General features: G+C 42.8%; 1 protein-coding gene across 1 annotated transcript in view; it reads right to left on the reverse strand.

Annotated features, from left to right (window-relative positions):
• TRMT44 (tRNA methyltransferase 44 homolog) overlaps positions 1–15465 on the reverse strand; it is a 52630-nt gene that overhangs the window by 27479 nt on the left and 9686 nt on the right. Inside the window, exons 3-4 of the mRNA XM_069744762.1 lie at positions 11674–11893; positions 10806–10874 (exon numbers count right to left, since the gene is read on the reverse strand). Of these exons, the coding sequence (XP_069600863.1) occupies positions 10806–10874; positions 11674–11893 (289 nt within the window). The remainder of the gene's footprint in view (positions 1–10805; positions 10875–11673; positions 11894–15465) is intronic.

Genomic DNA, 15465 nt, shown 5'->3' on the forward strand with positions numbered 1-15465 from the left:
CGACCTGGCTTCACTAATTGGTCGCGCCCAGCCGGCTGCGAACAATCAGCGACAGATGCAGTCCAGCTACGATTTCACGCGGGATTTGAACCACGCTTCGCTAATTGGTCGCACCCGGCCGGCCGAAACCTGTGTATTCATTGCATTATTCTGAAATCTTCATAAATAAATTACATACATATTCTAGAATACCCGATGCGTTAGAATCGGGCCACCATCTAGTATTATATATGTCCCATGTGCTTTCCTCCTTGTCTACACTCTGTTTTCTCTGCCTTCCCCGATACTGTACATGTTTTCTTCCCTCTTCACCAGAGATCTATGTACAACCCTCTCCATGCTGCTATCCCTAACACAGAGAAGGGAAGATGAGGGCAGAAAGCAACAGAACCAGGATCCCAAAGTCATCGCTGGAGAAAAAGAGGCCATCAGTTCGGGAATAAAATACAGAAGATTGTGTGGTCCACTGAACAGAGGCATAATACAGTGAGCAGAATTCTCGCACACTGCCCTTAGTGGTGGAGGTGGTATTTTTGTTGAAATACCGGATTACTTACCGGTAATGCTCTTTTATAGAGCCCACGACAGCACCCACTAGAGAGAGGGGATCCGCCCCTAGGAACAGGAAACCTACAGAGAGATAAAAGGGGCGGCCCCCCCTCGCTCCTCAGTTGTTTTACAGAGAATAGGAGGAACCGCCGCCAGGTTTTAGTTAACAGGTTCAGGTATATACATATATTTACAACCTCATGCTACATCTTTCTAATATTTACACCTCACCAAAAAAGCACCATGTGCAACTATATACAGAAAAGGGAGGGATGTGAACGGGTGCTGTCGTGGGCTCTATAAAAGAGCATTACCGGTAAGTAATCCGGTATTTTCTATTCGCCACGACAGCACCCACTAGAGAGAATTACAGAGACTATAGACTGGGTGGGTTTACTGAGTCAAGGACCGATACACCGAAGGTCAGGTCAGAAGCAGAGGATAGATCTAATCTATAATGCTTATAGAAGGTGTTAGGCGAAGACCAAGTTGCAGCCTTACATATAAGGTCTATTGGTACATTTGCCCTTTCTGCCCAGGAAGTCGACAAGGCTCTTGTAGAGTGCGCTCCTACATGCATTGGAGGATCTTTTCCTCCCACTTTATACGCCAAGATTATGGCTTCTCTGATCCAGCGAGATAATGTGTTCTTTGTGACTCTGGCACCCTTGGTTTTACCCTGGAAAGACACAAAGAGAGCCCTACTCTTCCTCCAGTCCCTAGTTCTCTCTAAATAGGCTAAGACAGTCCTTTTTACATCTAGGGTGTGAAGTCTATCTTCTTCTGGAGTTGAGTGGTTCTCATAAAAGGTAGGTAGCAAGATCTCTTGGGATCTATGAAAGGTAGAGGCCACCTTAGGGAGATAACACGGATCTGTTTTTAAAAGTATCCTATCTGATGTTACCACCAAAAAGGGAGGATCTATAGATAATGCATGAAGATCACTAACTCTTCTAGCAGAAACTAATGCCACTAATAATACCGTTTTTAAAGAAATATTCTTTAGTGAGGCTGCATGGAGAGGCTCAAAAGGTGGTTGTGTCAATGCATTTAGGACTATCGATAGATCCCACTGAGGAACCCGAGGTATGCTAATTGGTTTTGATCTCTCACAGGCAGATATAAACCGAGATATCCATCTATTACCTGCAACATCATAATTAAACAGAGCTCCTAAGGCTGACACCTGAACCTTCAGAGTGCTTACGGAAAGACCTAATTCCAGACCTTTTTGTAGAAATTCCAATATTGGAAATATAGGAATTTCAGCTGAAAGTTGTGTAGTATGAAATTGAAGAAATTTTCTCCAAATTCTAACATAAATCCTGGTAGTTGAAGGTTTTCTGCTTTTCATCAGAGTATCTATTAACCCACTAGAAAACCCCCTGAGATTTAGTAACCGCCTTTCAAACTCCATGCAGTTAAATTCATGCCCTTTGCCTGAGGATGAAGGAACGGACCCTGAGAGAGCAAGTCCTTGGACTGAGGCAGAATCCACGGGTCCGACACTGACATCGCCCTCAGCCATGAGAACCATGGCCTTTTGGGCCAGAACGGGGCTATTAATAGAATTTTTGCTCTTTCTTCCCTTATTTTTCTTATTACCAAAGGCAGTAGATTCCATGGAGGAAAAGCATATGACAGGTCGAAAGTCCATGGTACTTGGAGGGCATCGAGTATGTCCGGCTCGTCCTCCCTGTTTAGAGAGGCAAACACCCTGACCTGTCGGTTGGCTCTTGTGGCAAACAAGTCTATTTGAGGAACACCCCATCGAGCTGTTATCATCTTGAAAATTTTTCTGTTTAGCATCCATTCTCCTTGATGAAGGGTGTGACGGCTCAGAAAATCTGCACGAAAATTGTCTGTGCCCCTGATGTGCACTGCTGACAGTGATAGCAGATGACCTTCTGCTAATTCCATGATGTCTGATGCCAGCCCCCTGAGTCTGTCCGACCGTGTACCTCCTTGATGGTTCAAGTAAGCTACCGCCGTGGTGTTGTCGGAGAACACTCTTGTGTGAGAGCCGCTGAGCTGAGGAAGAAAGTGAAGTAGGGAATAATATATCGCCCTCAACTCTTTGACATTCGAAGAACTATCAAGTTCCGAACTAGACCAAAGATCCTGAACCCACTGATCCTGAAAATGTGCCCCCCAGCCTTTAGGCCCAGCATCTGTGGTCACTATACTAGAGGGGGAAATTACCCAAAGAACCCCTTTTGAAAGGTTTTTCTGATTTAACCACCACTTAAGAGAGTGTAATACTTCCGTTGTTAGATAAACTGTCCTATCCAGACAGCCTCTATTCTTGATGTCTTCCTCCAATATAAATTTTTGTAGAAGCCTAGTATGAGCCTGTGCCCACTGGACCGCAGGAATACACGATGTCAGAGAACCTAGTAATGACATGCTCTATCTGAGTGACATACTACGATTTTTTATTGCTAAGGATACCTTATCAACTATGGAGATTTTCTTATCCTCGGGCAGCTTACAAATCTGGTCAGCTGAATCTAGAAGGAGTCCAAGGAATTTGTGACACTTTACAGGCTGAAGTCTAGATTTTTCCCAATTAACCAGCCAACCCAGGGATTGCAAGGAAAACACTACTTCCCGTAACCTCTGCTCACACTGTAGGGGGTCTTTACCTACAATCAATAGGTCATCTAGATATGGAATGACTAAAGTATCCTTTACTCTTAAGAAAGATATAACTTCCAATAGCAATTTTGTAAAAACCCTTGGGGCCATAGATAATCCGAAGGGCATCGCCTTATATTGTAGATGACGAATTTGTCCCTCTATACAAACTGCTACCCGAAGAAACTGCTGGTATAAATGATGTATAGGAATATGATAGTAAGCATCCTTAAGATCCAATACTACCATGTAGCAGTTTGGAAATAGATTTTTTATAGCTGAACGAATGGATTCCATCTTGAATGTTTTAGGTCTTATAAAGGAATTCAGCTTTCTTAAATTAATTATGGTTCTGAAAGAGCCATCCGGCTTACTAATCAGAAACAAGGGAGAATAAAATCCTCTCCCCATCTGGGAAGATGGGACATCCACTAGGACTTGTTTGCGTAGGAGGGTTTTAACCTCTGTTTCAAGTGCCTCTTGCTGAGGCCTGGATCTTAAGGTGGTAAGGAGGAAGGAATCTGGAGGAGTTCTAATAAAGTCTAAAGTGAGCCCTGAAGATATTAATTTAATAGCCCATGGATTAATTGTTATCTCTTCCCATTGTTGCCTAAACTGTTTTAGCCTTCCACCCACTGGAGGAATATAATTACTGGAATTTGTCGGCTGGCTTGAATGGACGTTTATTAAACAAGTTTCCTTTTTGTTTAAAATCCTTATTGTTCCATCTGTCTCTGAAGCCTCCCCTCTTTCCGAATGGTGGCTTCCTGAACGCCCTTCTGTAAGACGGAATAAAGGGATTAGGAAATCCTTTTTTCCTTTCACCTGCCTTAGTGAGTATATCATCAAGGACTGTTCCAAAAAGGTACTCACCCTGACAGGGTATGGCACATAATTTGGATCTAGACTGGGCATCTCCCTTCCAGTTTTTTAGCCATAAAGCACGCCTAGCCGTATTGGAGAGATTAGCTGTTCTGGCCGCAAGTCGTAGGGAGTCAATAGAGGCATCAGATATAAAGGCAGCCGCACCCTTGATCAAAGGTATAGACGCTCGTAACTTTTCCCTGGATACACCATTTTTAATATTTTGCTCCAGCTGATCCAGCCAGACTAGCATTGACCTGCTAGTACATGTGGCTGAAATTGCCGGCTTGAATGCCGTGACACAGGCCTCCCACGATTTTTTTAAGGAGTGCATCTGATTTTCGGTCCATGGGATCTGATAAGGAACCTGCATCCTCCACGGGCAAGGAAAAACGGCGAGATGTAGATGCAACTGCCGCATCAACCTTCGGTATTTTGGTCCAGGTACTCAAATCTTCGTCATCGAAGGGGTAGCGCCTTTTACAGGATATTGGCACAAACCCCTTTTGACCTTTACTCCACTCCTTCTTAACGAGGTCTTTTATGGCCTGGTTTATTGGAAACACGTGGCCTTTCCGTTGGGAAAGACCAGCAAACATGACTTCCTGTGGTGTTTGGGGTTCTTTTGACTCAGATACCCCCATTGTATTTCTCACTGATTTGACTAAGTTGTTTATGCCTTCTGTTGGAAAACAAACAAAGTCTTCTTCCTCTGAAGAATCGGACAGCTGAGAGACCTCTGAGTCGACCTCCCCACTCTCTGCTGACGTGTCAGCTTTAGGTGGGGATACTCTTCTTTTCCTTTTCTCCATATTAACCGAGGAAGAACCGCCTCCTAACGACTGAAGTTCTTCCCGAATTATGAGCCGTATGTCATTCATCTTAACCGATTCCTCCTGCCGTAAGGTGTTATCTATACATGTCTGACACAGATTTTTAAGATAGGAGTCAGGCAGGGGTTCGGTACATATAGCACATTGTTTGTGCTTACTCTTCACCGTCCTCTTTGCCTAGAAATAATATAAGCAAAGGAATCAAAATCAGCTTCAGTGAAGCTATATATACACTCACCCAGCGTATTAATTTTACCGGCTGCAGGGTTGCCTTAGTCTGGGATATGGAACGGGACGATTTCCTTCCCGATTTATCAGTGGAGTCACTTATTTTAGAGTGTCCACTGCTCTTTTTTCTGGTTTCACTACTAGGTACTAGTGGCTCTTCCATGGGGTGCATACGGACCTCCTCTTGGGACGACATAATGCACACTGACTGCACTCCTGATCCTTACTTTTATAGTGTAGCCACTCCTGCACACATCCCCCTTTTTTTTTTTTCTACTCACAAGCCTGGCGTCAGGACACTGGGATCGCATGGGGGAATCCAATATGGCGGTTCCCCCGGAAATAGTACTTCGACCTCGCGACCCCGGAAGTTCAAGCTTTCTTTCCGGGGACGCCGACGCTACTGCGCATGCGCCCGCGTCTGCTGTATACCGGAACACGCCGCTGAAAGTGCTGCATCCACCACCATGTCGCCTCTTACCTTGGAGGGACAGGAGGGAAGACTCCAACCGGGGACGCCATCCGCCGCTCAGCTCCACTCAGGAGGGCACCGCCGCAGGTATCCACACTGCACCATGCAATTGTCAGCACTTATCCAACTGTGTCCCAGCAGGGAGACCGTTGGCACCTTCAGGCTTTCCTGTCAGCCGCACCAGATGAGGGGGGAGCCCGCAGGAACATTCCCCCGACACTGTCTACCTGCTCTGGGACCCCTGTCGCTCAGCAGAGACGGTACAGGCGGTAGCCCAGGCAGGTTTTCCTCTTCTTAGCACCATAGAGCTTCTCTGTGGGTTCCCTTCTAGGAACAGGAAACCAACTGAGGAGCGAGGGGGGGCCGCCCCTTTTATCTCTCTGTAGGTTTCCTGTTCCTAGGGGCGGATCCCCTCTCTCTAGTGGGTGCTGTCGTGGCGAATAGAAAATACGGTATAGATTTGTCCCATGAACTATTTTTTTAATATCTATGTCGCCATAGTGGAGGCAGCTTTTTTTATTTATTTATTTTTTAAGCTTGTCTCTTGTCCACTAGATTTAGATGGAGGTATTCCCCTAATGCTGAGGGGAGTTGTGTTTTGGTTAAAAAGATATATCCATCTCCCCCTAGTGGTGGCACAACATTAATACATGTTTATTTCCCACTAATGGTGGCTGGAGGTATTGTTTTCAATATGTACCCATTTCCCCCTAGTGGTGGCTGGAGGTATTGTTTATAATATATACCCATTTCCCCCTAGTGGTGGCTGGAGATATTTTTTATAATATATACCCATTTCTCCCTAGTGGTGGCTAGAGGTATTGTTTATAATATATACCCATTTCCCCCTAGTGGTGGCTGGAGGTATTGTTTATAATATATACCCATTTCCCCCTAGTGGTGGCTGGAGGTATTGTTTATAAAATATACCCATTTCCCCCTAGTGGTGGCTGGAGGTATTGTTTATAATATATACCCATTTCCCCCTAGTGGTGGCTGGAGGTATTTTTTATAATATATACCCATTTCCCCCTAGTGGTGGCTGGAGGTATTGTTTATAATATATACCCATTTCCCCCTAGTGGTGGCTGGAGGTATTGTTTTCATAATATATACCCATTTCCCCCTAGTGGTGGCTGGAGGTATTTTTTATAATATATACCCATTTCCCCCTAGTGGTGGCTGGAGATATTTTTTATAATATATACCCATTTCCCCCTAGTGGTGGCTAGAGGTATTGTTTATAATATATACCCCTTTCCCCCTAGTGGTGGCTAGAGGTATTGTTTATAATATATACCCATTTCCCCCTAGTGGTGGCTAGAGGTATTGTTTATAATATATACCCATTTCCCCCTAGTGGTGGCTGGAGGTATTATTTATAATATATACCCATTTCCCCCTAGTGGTGGCTGGAGGTATTGTTTATAATATATACCCATTTCCCCCTAGTGGTGGCTGGAGGTATTGTTTATAATATATACCCATTTCCCCCTAGTGGTGGCTAGAGGTATTGTTTATAATATATACCCATTTCCCCCTAGTGGTGGCTGGAGATATTTTTTATAATATATACCCATTTCCCCCTAGTGGTGGCTGGAGGTATTGTTTATAATATATACCCATTTCCCCCTAGTGGTGGCTAGAGGTATTGTTTATAATATATACCCATTTCCCCCTAGTGGTGGCTGGAGGTATTTTTTATAATATATACCCATTTCCCCCTAGTGGTGGCTGGAGGTATTATTTATAATATATACCCATTTCCCCCTAGTGGTGGCTGGAGGTATTGTTTATAATATATACCCATTTCCCCCTAGTGGTGGCTAGAGGTATTGTTTATAATATATACCCATTTCCCCCTAGTGGTGGCTAGAGGTATTGTTTATAATATATACCCATTTCCCCCTAGTGGTGGCTAGAGGTATTGTTTATAATATATACCCATTTCCCCCTAGTGGTGGCTGGAGGTATTTTTTATAATATATACCCATTTCCCCCTAGTGGTGGCTGGAGGTATTTTTTATAATATATACCCATTTCCCCCTAGTGGTGGCTGGAGGTATTTTTTATAATATATACCCATTTCCCCCTAGTGGTGGCTGGAGGTATTTTTTATAATATATACCCATTTCCCCCTAGTGGTGGCTGGAGGTATTGTTTATAATATATACCCATTTCCCCCTAGTGGTGGCTAGAGGTATTGTTTATAATATATACCCATTTCCCCCTAGTGGTGGCTGGAGGTATTTTTTATAATATATACCCATTTCCCCCTAGTGGTGGCTGGAGGTATTGTTTATAATATATACCCATTTCCCCCTAGTGGTGGCTGGAGGTATTTTTTATAATATATACCCATTTCCCCCTAGTGGTGGCTGGAGGTATTTTTTATAATATATACCCATTTCCCCCTAGTGGTGGCTGGAGGTATTTTTTATAATATATACCCATTTCCCCCTAGTGGTGGCTGGAGGTATTTTTTATAATATATACCCATTTCCCCCTAGTGGTGGCTGGAGGTATTTTTTATAATATATACCCATTTCCCCCTAGTGGTGGCTGGAGGTATTGTTTATAATATATACCCATTTCCCCCTAGTGGTGGCTGGAGATATTTTTTATAATATATACCCATTTCTCCCTAGTGGTGGCTGGAGGTATTGTTTATAATATATACCCATTTCCCCCTAGTGGTGGCTGGAGGTATTGTTTATAATATATACCCATTTCCCCCTAGTGGTGGCTGGAGGTATTTTTTATAATATATACCCATTTCCCCCTAGTGGTGGCTGGAGGTATTTTTTATAATATATACCCATTTCCCTCTAGTGGTGGCTGGAGGTATTGTTTATAATATATACCCATTTCCCCCTAGTGGTGGCTGGAGGTATTTTTTATAATATATACCCATTTCCCCCTAGTGGTGGCTGGAGGTATTGTTTATAATATATACCCATTTCCCCCTAGTGGTGGCTGGAGATATTTTTTATAATATATACCCATTTCCCCCTAGTGGTGGCTGGAGGTATTGTTTATAATATATACCCATTTCCCCCTAGTGGTGGCTGGAGGTATTTTTTATAATATATACCCATTTCCCCCTAGTGGTGGCTGGAGGTATTGTTTATAATATATACCCATTTCCCCCTAGTGGTGGCTGGAGGTATTTTTTATAATATATACCCATTTCCCCCTAGTGGTGGCTGGAGGTATTTTTTATAATATATACCCATTTCCCCCTAGTGGTGGCTGGAGGTATTTTTTATAATATATACCCATTTCCCCCTAGTGGTGGCTGGAGGTATTATTTATAATATATACCCATTTCCCCCTAGTGGTGGCTGGAGGTATTTTTTATAATATATACCCATTTCCCCCTAGTGGTGGCTGGAGGTATTATTTATAATATATACCCATTTCCCCCTAGTGGTGGCTGGAGGTATTATTTATAATATATACCCATTTCCCCCTAGTGGTGGCTGGAGGTATTATTTATAATATATACCCATTTCCCCCTAGTGGTGGCTGGAGGTATTGTTTATAATATATACCCATTTCCCCCTAGTGGTGGCTGGAGGTATTTTTTATAATATATACCCATTTCCCCCTAGTGGTGGCTGGAGGTATTTTTTATAATATATACCCATTTCCCCCTAGTGGTGGCTGGAGGTATTTTTTATAATATATACCCATTTCCCCCTAGTGGTGGCTGGAGGTATTATTTATAATATATACCCATTTCCCCCTAGTGGTGGCTGGAGGTATTTTTTATAATATATACCCATTTCCCCCTAGTGGTGGCTGGAGGTATTTTTTATAATATATACCCATTTCCCCCTAGTGGTGGCTGGAGGTATTATTTATAATATATACCCATTTCCCCCTAGTGGTGGCTGGAGGTATTGTTTATAATATATACCCATTTCCCCCTAGTGGTGGCTGGAGGTATTTTTTATAATATATACCCATTTCCCCCTAGTGGTGGCTGGAGGTATTTTTTATAATATATACCCATTTCCCCCTAGTGGTGGCTGGAGGTATTTTTTATAATATATACCCATTTCCCCCTAGTGGTGGCTGGAGGTATTATTTATAATATATACCCATTTCCCCCTAGTGGTGGCTGGAGGTATTTTTTATAATATATACCCATTTCCCCCTAGTGGTGGCTGGAGGTATTATTTATAATATATACCCATTTCCCCCTAGTGGTGGCTGGAGGTATTGTTTATAATATATACCCATTTCCCTCTAGTGGTGGCTGGAGGTATTTTTTATAATATATACCCATTTCCCCCTAGTGGTGGCTGGAGGTATTATTTATAATATATACCCATTTCCCCCTAGTGGTGGCTAGAGGTATTGTTTATAATATATACCCATTTCCCCCTAGTGGTGGCTGGAGGTATTTTTTATAATATATACCCATTTCCCCCTAGTGGTGGCTGGAGGTATTTTTTATAATATATACCCATTTCCCCCTAGTGGTGGCTGGAGGTATTGTTTATAATATATACCCATCTCCTCCTAGTGGTGGCTGGAGGTATTGTTTATAATATATACCCATCTCCTCCTAGTGGTGGCTGGAGGTATTTTTTATAATATATACCCATTTCCCCCTAGTGGTGGCTGGAGGTATTTTTTATAATATATACCCATTTCCCCCTAGTGGTGGCTAGAGGTATTGTTTATAATATATACCCATCTCCTCCTAGTGGTGGCTGGAGGTATTGTTTATAATATATACCCATTTCCCCCTAGTGGTGGCTAGAGGTATTGTTTATAATATATACCCATCTCCTCCTAGTGGTGGCTGGAGGTATTGTTTATAATATATACCCATCTCCTCCTAGTGGTGGCTGCAAGTAGAGATCTGCATAAAAAAGCCCCAACCATTATAATGAGAATAAAGAAATCAGCACATCATTTTGGCAGTGATTATAAAATCTGGAGATTCCCTTTAAGTTTCATTACATATTATCAGGCCAGATTCGCCACTTTCTGCTCCAGGAGCTCAGTAATGATTCCTACAGAACAAGTTGTTTTTTTTTTTTTATTTCCATCTGTAAATTCATTTCACCCTGTGCTGGGTACACATTTCCCACGTGTTCCCCTTTTTAAAGCCAAAGTGATTCTGGCAGAGAAATTGGCCACGCGAGACCTAAAAATTGGGTCATATACCAGCTGGAAGGTTTATTAGGGCAGTTACAAAGACTTACTAACAAGTATGTTGCAATGGCGACATCTTCATATACAAACTTCTCTGGATCGGTCACTTCAGGCCAGACCTTCGGGTGGAAGAAAAAAAAATAAAAAATTTATATATATATTAATTAAAAACTAATTTTCTGGCTCCTTCCCTGACAAGTAGACAGAAAGCCATCGGCTGTGCAGAGCCAGTTGTGGGGAGTGTGACTGAGCATGTGTGACCGCTGGCGCTCGGATCGTTAGGTGGACGTGCACACTGGTATACATTCTGAACAGTAGGTGGCGCCATTGCTATGTAAGAAAAAGTAAGTCATCACAGGATCGGGGGGGGGGGCGGAGTTTAACAGCATAAAAATGGTTCATTTTTTTAGAATCTTTACATTGAAAATGATATTTAATGGTGGGTCAACCCCTTTTAAGTCTTCGAGGAGGAGCAGAACCTACAGAAGTGGTATTAGAAGTCACGAAGGTTACCGGCTTACAGACCGGAAGTAGGTTATTGTACCCTGGCCCTGATGACTCGAATGCTCATGTGCCATCTCAGGAACATTCGTCCATTACCGCTACCCACAAAATGATCCCAGAGCGATCTGTTGTCCTGTGTGGTATGAAAATTATTCTAGCCGCCTACTTCGGCCAATCAGAGGTGACCAAAGAGGTCACATGGCATGAAGTTCCGCCCATGAGGATCCAGCCAGGAACAGATGTAAGTAGAATATGGGCCCAGGGGAGTAATGAGCGGGAGAACGTCTGCCCCTCTTTAGCAGGGACAGTAGCAGAGATGGTTTTGACATTAATTTAGGATTTTCTAGGGCATGTGAGGTCGGGAAACAATTCACTGTTCTGATTAGATTTTAGTGATGGAGGAGCGCCGGCTACCTTCACCATCTCTCTGTACTTCTCCTTCAGCCTCCGATACTGCTTGCTATATTTATCCACGGCAATGAGGGACAGGGTGCTCTTAAATTCACTCTTCTTGTCCTCCGTGGACCACTTCGCCAGCCGAGGCAGCAGCTCATTTTTCATCCAGGAGATTTTAGGGTATAGAACGCCATCCGATTCCCAGCCGTCCGCGTATACAGCGAGCAGGGAGAGTGACCTGCAAAACAGGGACTGGACCAGTTAGGCAGAAAAAAATTATTTGGAGCTTTTCACGTACTTTAACCCCTTAATGACACGGCCAATTTTAACTTCTGCAACTCTTTCTTCTTGCAAGAGCCAACATTTGTCTATTTTACCATTTTCTTTTTTGAGGAGGGGGGAGGGTTGTTTTAACAGCAGTGCAGTAAGAATGACTGATTCTCTAGGGCAGCATAGTTACAGTGATACCAAACTAGTATTACAAATAATTTTTTAGCTTAAAAGAATTGTGGAAGTTTTTTAAATTTTTTTTTATTAAAAAAACGCATATTTATTATTATTATTATTATTATTATTATTATTTTTTTTTTTTTAATTCATGACTGAAAAGATGGGCACCCTTGAAATTGTTCCGGAAAATGAGGTATTTTTCCCAGAAAATTATTAAAGTGACATGTTTTGTTATACATACCGTAAGTTTAATTCCTTTGTATGTACTGGGAGAACACAAAAAAACAGAAAAAAAAAAAAACAGAAAAAAAAAAAACAGAAAAAAAAAAAAAAACAGAAAAAAGAGCAAATTGGACATCATTTCACATTTGCAACGGATCCGTTTTTCCACAAATTCACCGGATCCTGCCTGACGGAAACAAACTGATGTGTGAAAGTAGCCTAACTATCCATAAATCTACATCTAGCCATCAGGCAGGATCCGGCGAATTTTTGAAAAAACAGATCGGTTGCAAATAGTGAAAAACTGATGCAACTGATCTGTTTTTTTTTTTTAGAGAGAGAATGGAAGATGTGCATGATTTCAATGGAAAAATGCATGAAAAACCGGATTCATCATTTCACATCTCAGTTTCATACATTTTTCGCCGGATCCATCGCTGTGCGGTTTCTCGCCGGACAGAAAAACCTTCCCTTTGTACATTTTCTCCGTCCGCTGGAAACAGCTTTTCTGATGGATCCGGCAAAAAACAGATGAAACGTGTGGCCATCAGGCGCAATCCGGTGATAATACAACTCTATGAGAAAAAAAACAGACCTGGCGGGAAAAAAAACACTGCTCCGTTTTTTTCAAAACTCGCCAGATTGTGCCTGACAGCAAAAACCTGATGTGTGAAAGTAGCCAGAGTGATATATGGATAGATACATCTATGTATCTATAGATATATCTATCTATAAATATATCTATAGATCGATATAGCCATAGTTATCCATCCATAGATATATCCATATTTATATCTATACATATATCCATAGATATATTTATGCATAGATATATAATAGCGAAACCAATGTTTCTTAATGAAAGTTTAATAAAATAAAAAAAAAAAATAAAAAAAAAATGGCGTGGGCTCCCGTGTAATTTTCTGCGCAGAGGGGGAAAGCCAACGGCCGGGGGCCAATATTTGTAGCCTGGGAAGGGGATAATACCCATTGCCCCTCCCAGGCTATGAATATCAGCCCGCAGCTGTCTGCGTAGCTTTTACTGGCTATTAAAATAGGGGGCCCACCAAAAAAATTACTTGGGGGCCCCCCCTATATTTTATAGCTAGAAAGGCTACGTAGACAGCTGCAGGCTGATATTCATAGCCTAGAGAGGGGCCATGGATATTGCCCCCCCCCCCCCCCCAGCTACAAATACCAGCCTGCAGCCGCCCCAGAAATGGCGCATCTGTAAGATGCACCAATTCCGACACTTAGCCCCTCTCTTCCCACTCCCGAGTGGCGGTGGGATATGGGGTAATAAGGGGTTAATGTCACCTTGCTATGGTAAGGTGACAAAGCCCGGTTAATAATGGAGAGGCGTCAATAAGACGCCTATCCATTATTAATCCTATAGTAGTGAAAGAGTTAAAAAAAAATAAAAAGACAGCGTCAGAAAAAAGTATTTTAATATTTTTAATTTAACCATACTCGATCGCTTGGAAAAAATTAAAAATAATAAACCGTATACTATCGGTGGTTAGCACTGTAGCCTTGCAGCGCTGGAGTCCTGGGTTCAAACCCCACCAAGGACAACATCTGCAAAGAATTTGTATGTTCTCACCGTGTTTGCGTGGGTTTCCTCCGGGGTCTCCGGTTTCCTCCCACATTCCAAAGACATACTGATAGGGAATTTAGATTGTGAGCCCCATCGGGGACAGTGATGATAATGTGTGCAAAAATGTAAAGCGCTGCGGAATATGTTAGCGCTATATAAAAATAAAGATTATTATTATTATCTGTCCGACGCAGTCCAATTAATAACGAGTGTCCCACGACGATCTCCCCTATAGAACAGTGACATCAGGTGATGTCACTGCTCTATAGGACCCTCAGTGACACACTGACAGGAGACAATGGCTCCTGCAGTGCATCACTGAGGTTACCTGAGTTCAGAGTCTCACTTTATGGCATTGCTGCATGGGAACTTTCTCACACAGCAGTGCCACAAGTGAGACTAGGGACGATTTTTTACAGTGGCTGAGGAATACAGTGCGGAAGGATACCTTCCGTCATTGTATTCCTGGAGCCCCTGGAGAGCGATCGCATCAGCTGAGGCTGCTGCTCTCCACGGGAGATCATCGTGGGACACTCGTTTTAATTGGATTTCTGCGGATCAGGGAGTATATTGGTTGTTTATTAGTTTAATATTTTTTTTACAGGTGACACTGGCTTCAGGGATCAAGGTGATGGTGAGTATGTAATCTCTGTTCTATGTTCCGTTCTATGTTCCGTTCTATGTTCCGTTCTATGTTCCGTTCTATGTTCCGTTCTATGTTCCGTGTTTGTGTTATTTATTTATTTATTTTTTTACACTCAACACATTAGCCAGATGATGGGACTACTACTGTCCCATCATTGGCTAATGCGTCAATCACTGTCATTGTAGCAGGCATAGCCTACACACACACACACACACACAAAGACCCCCGAGAGCCCCGAACAGACCCCCGGCAGGCCCGCACAGACCCCGCCCAAACACACACACACGCACAGTCTCCACCCACACACTCCCCCCCTCCCGATCTGCAGCGTTTTCACCCGCAGCTAAACCGCAGATCTTTTTTTTACATCTGCGGATTTGCTGCGGATGTGCCCAACTCAATGCAAGTCAATGGGTGCAGAAAGCTGCAGATCCGCACAAAGAATTGACATGCTGCGGAAAAAACGCTGCGTTTCCGCGTGTTTTTTTCTGCAGCATGTGCACTGCGGATTTGGTTTTCCATAGGTTTACATGGATCCGCGGATCCACGGTAAAAACCGCAACGTGTGAACATGGCCTAAATGTTTGCGAGTAATCAAACAACCTACTGACAACGTATCTTGTGGACAGATGAGACCAAGATAAAGCACATCATACTGTTTACCAAAACCGGTATAAGGCCTACAAAGAAAGGAACACAGTACCTACAGTCAAATATGGTGGAGATTCAAAGATGTTTTGGGGTTATCATGAGATCTGACAATTACCAAAGGATTTTGGGTCACAATATAGTGCCCAGTGTCAGAAAGCTAGGATTGCGTTGTAGGTTTGAACACTGCAGGACAATGATCCCAAACATACTTCAAGAAGCCCCCAGAAATGGATGGAAACAAAGT

Source organism: Ranitomeya imitator, chromosome 1 (assembly GCF_032444005.1).
Source record: "Ranitomeya imitator isolate aRanImi1 chromosome 1, aRanImi1.pri, whole genome shotgun sequence".
Lineage (NCBI taxonomy): Eukaryota > Metazoa > Chordata > Amphibia > Anura > Dendrobatidae > Ranitomeya > Ranitomeya imitator.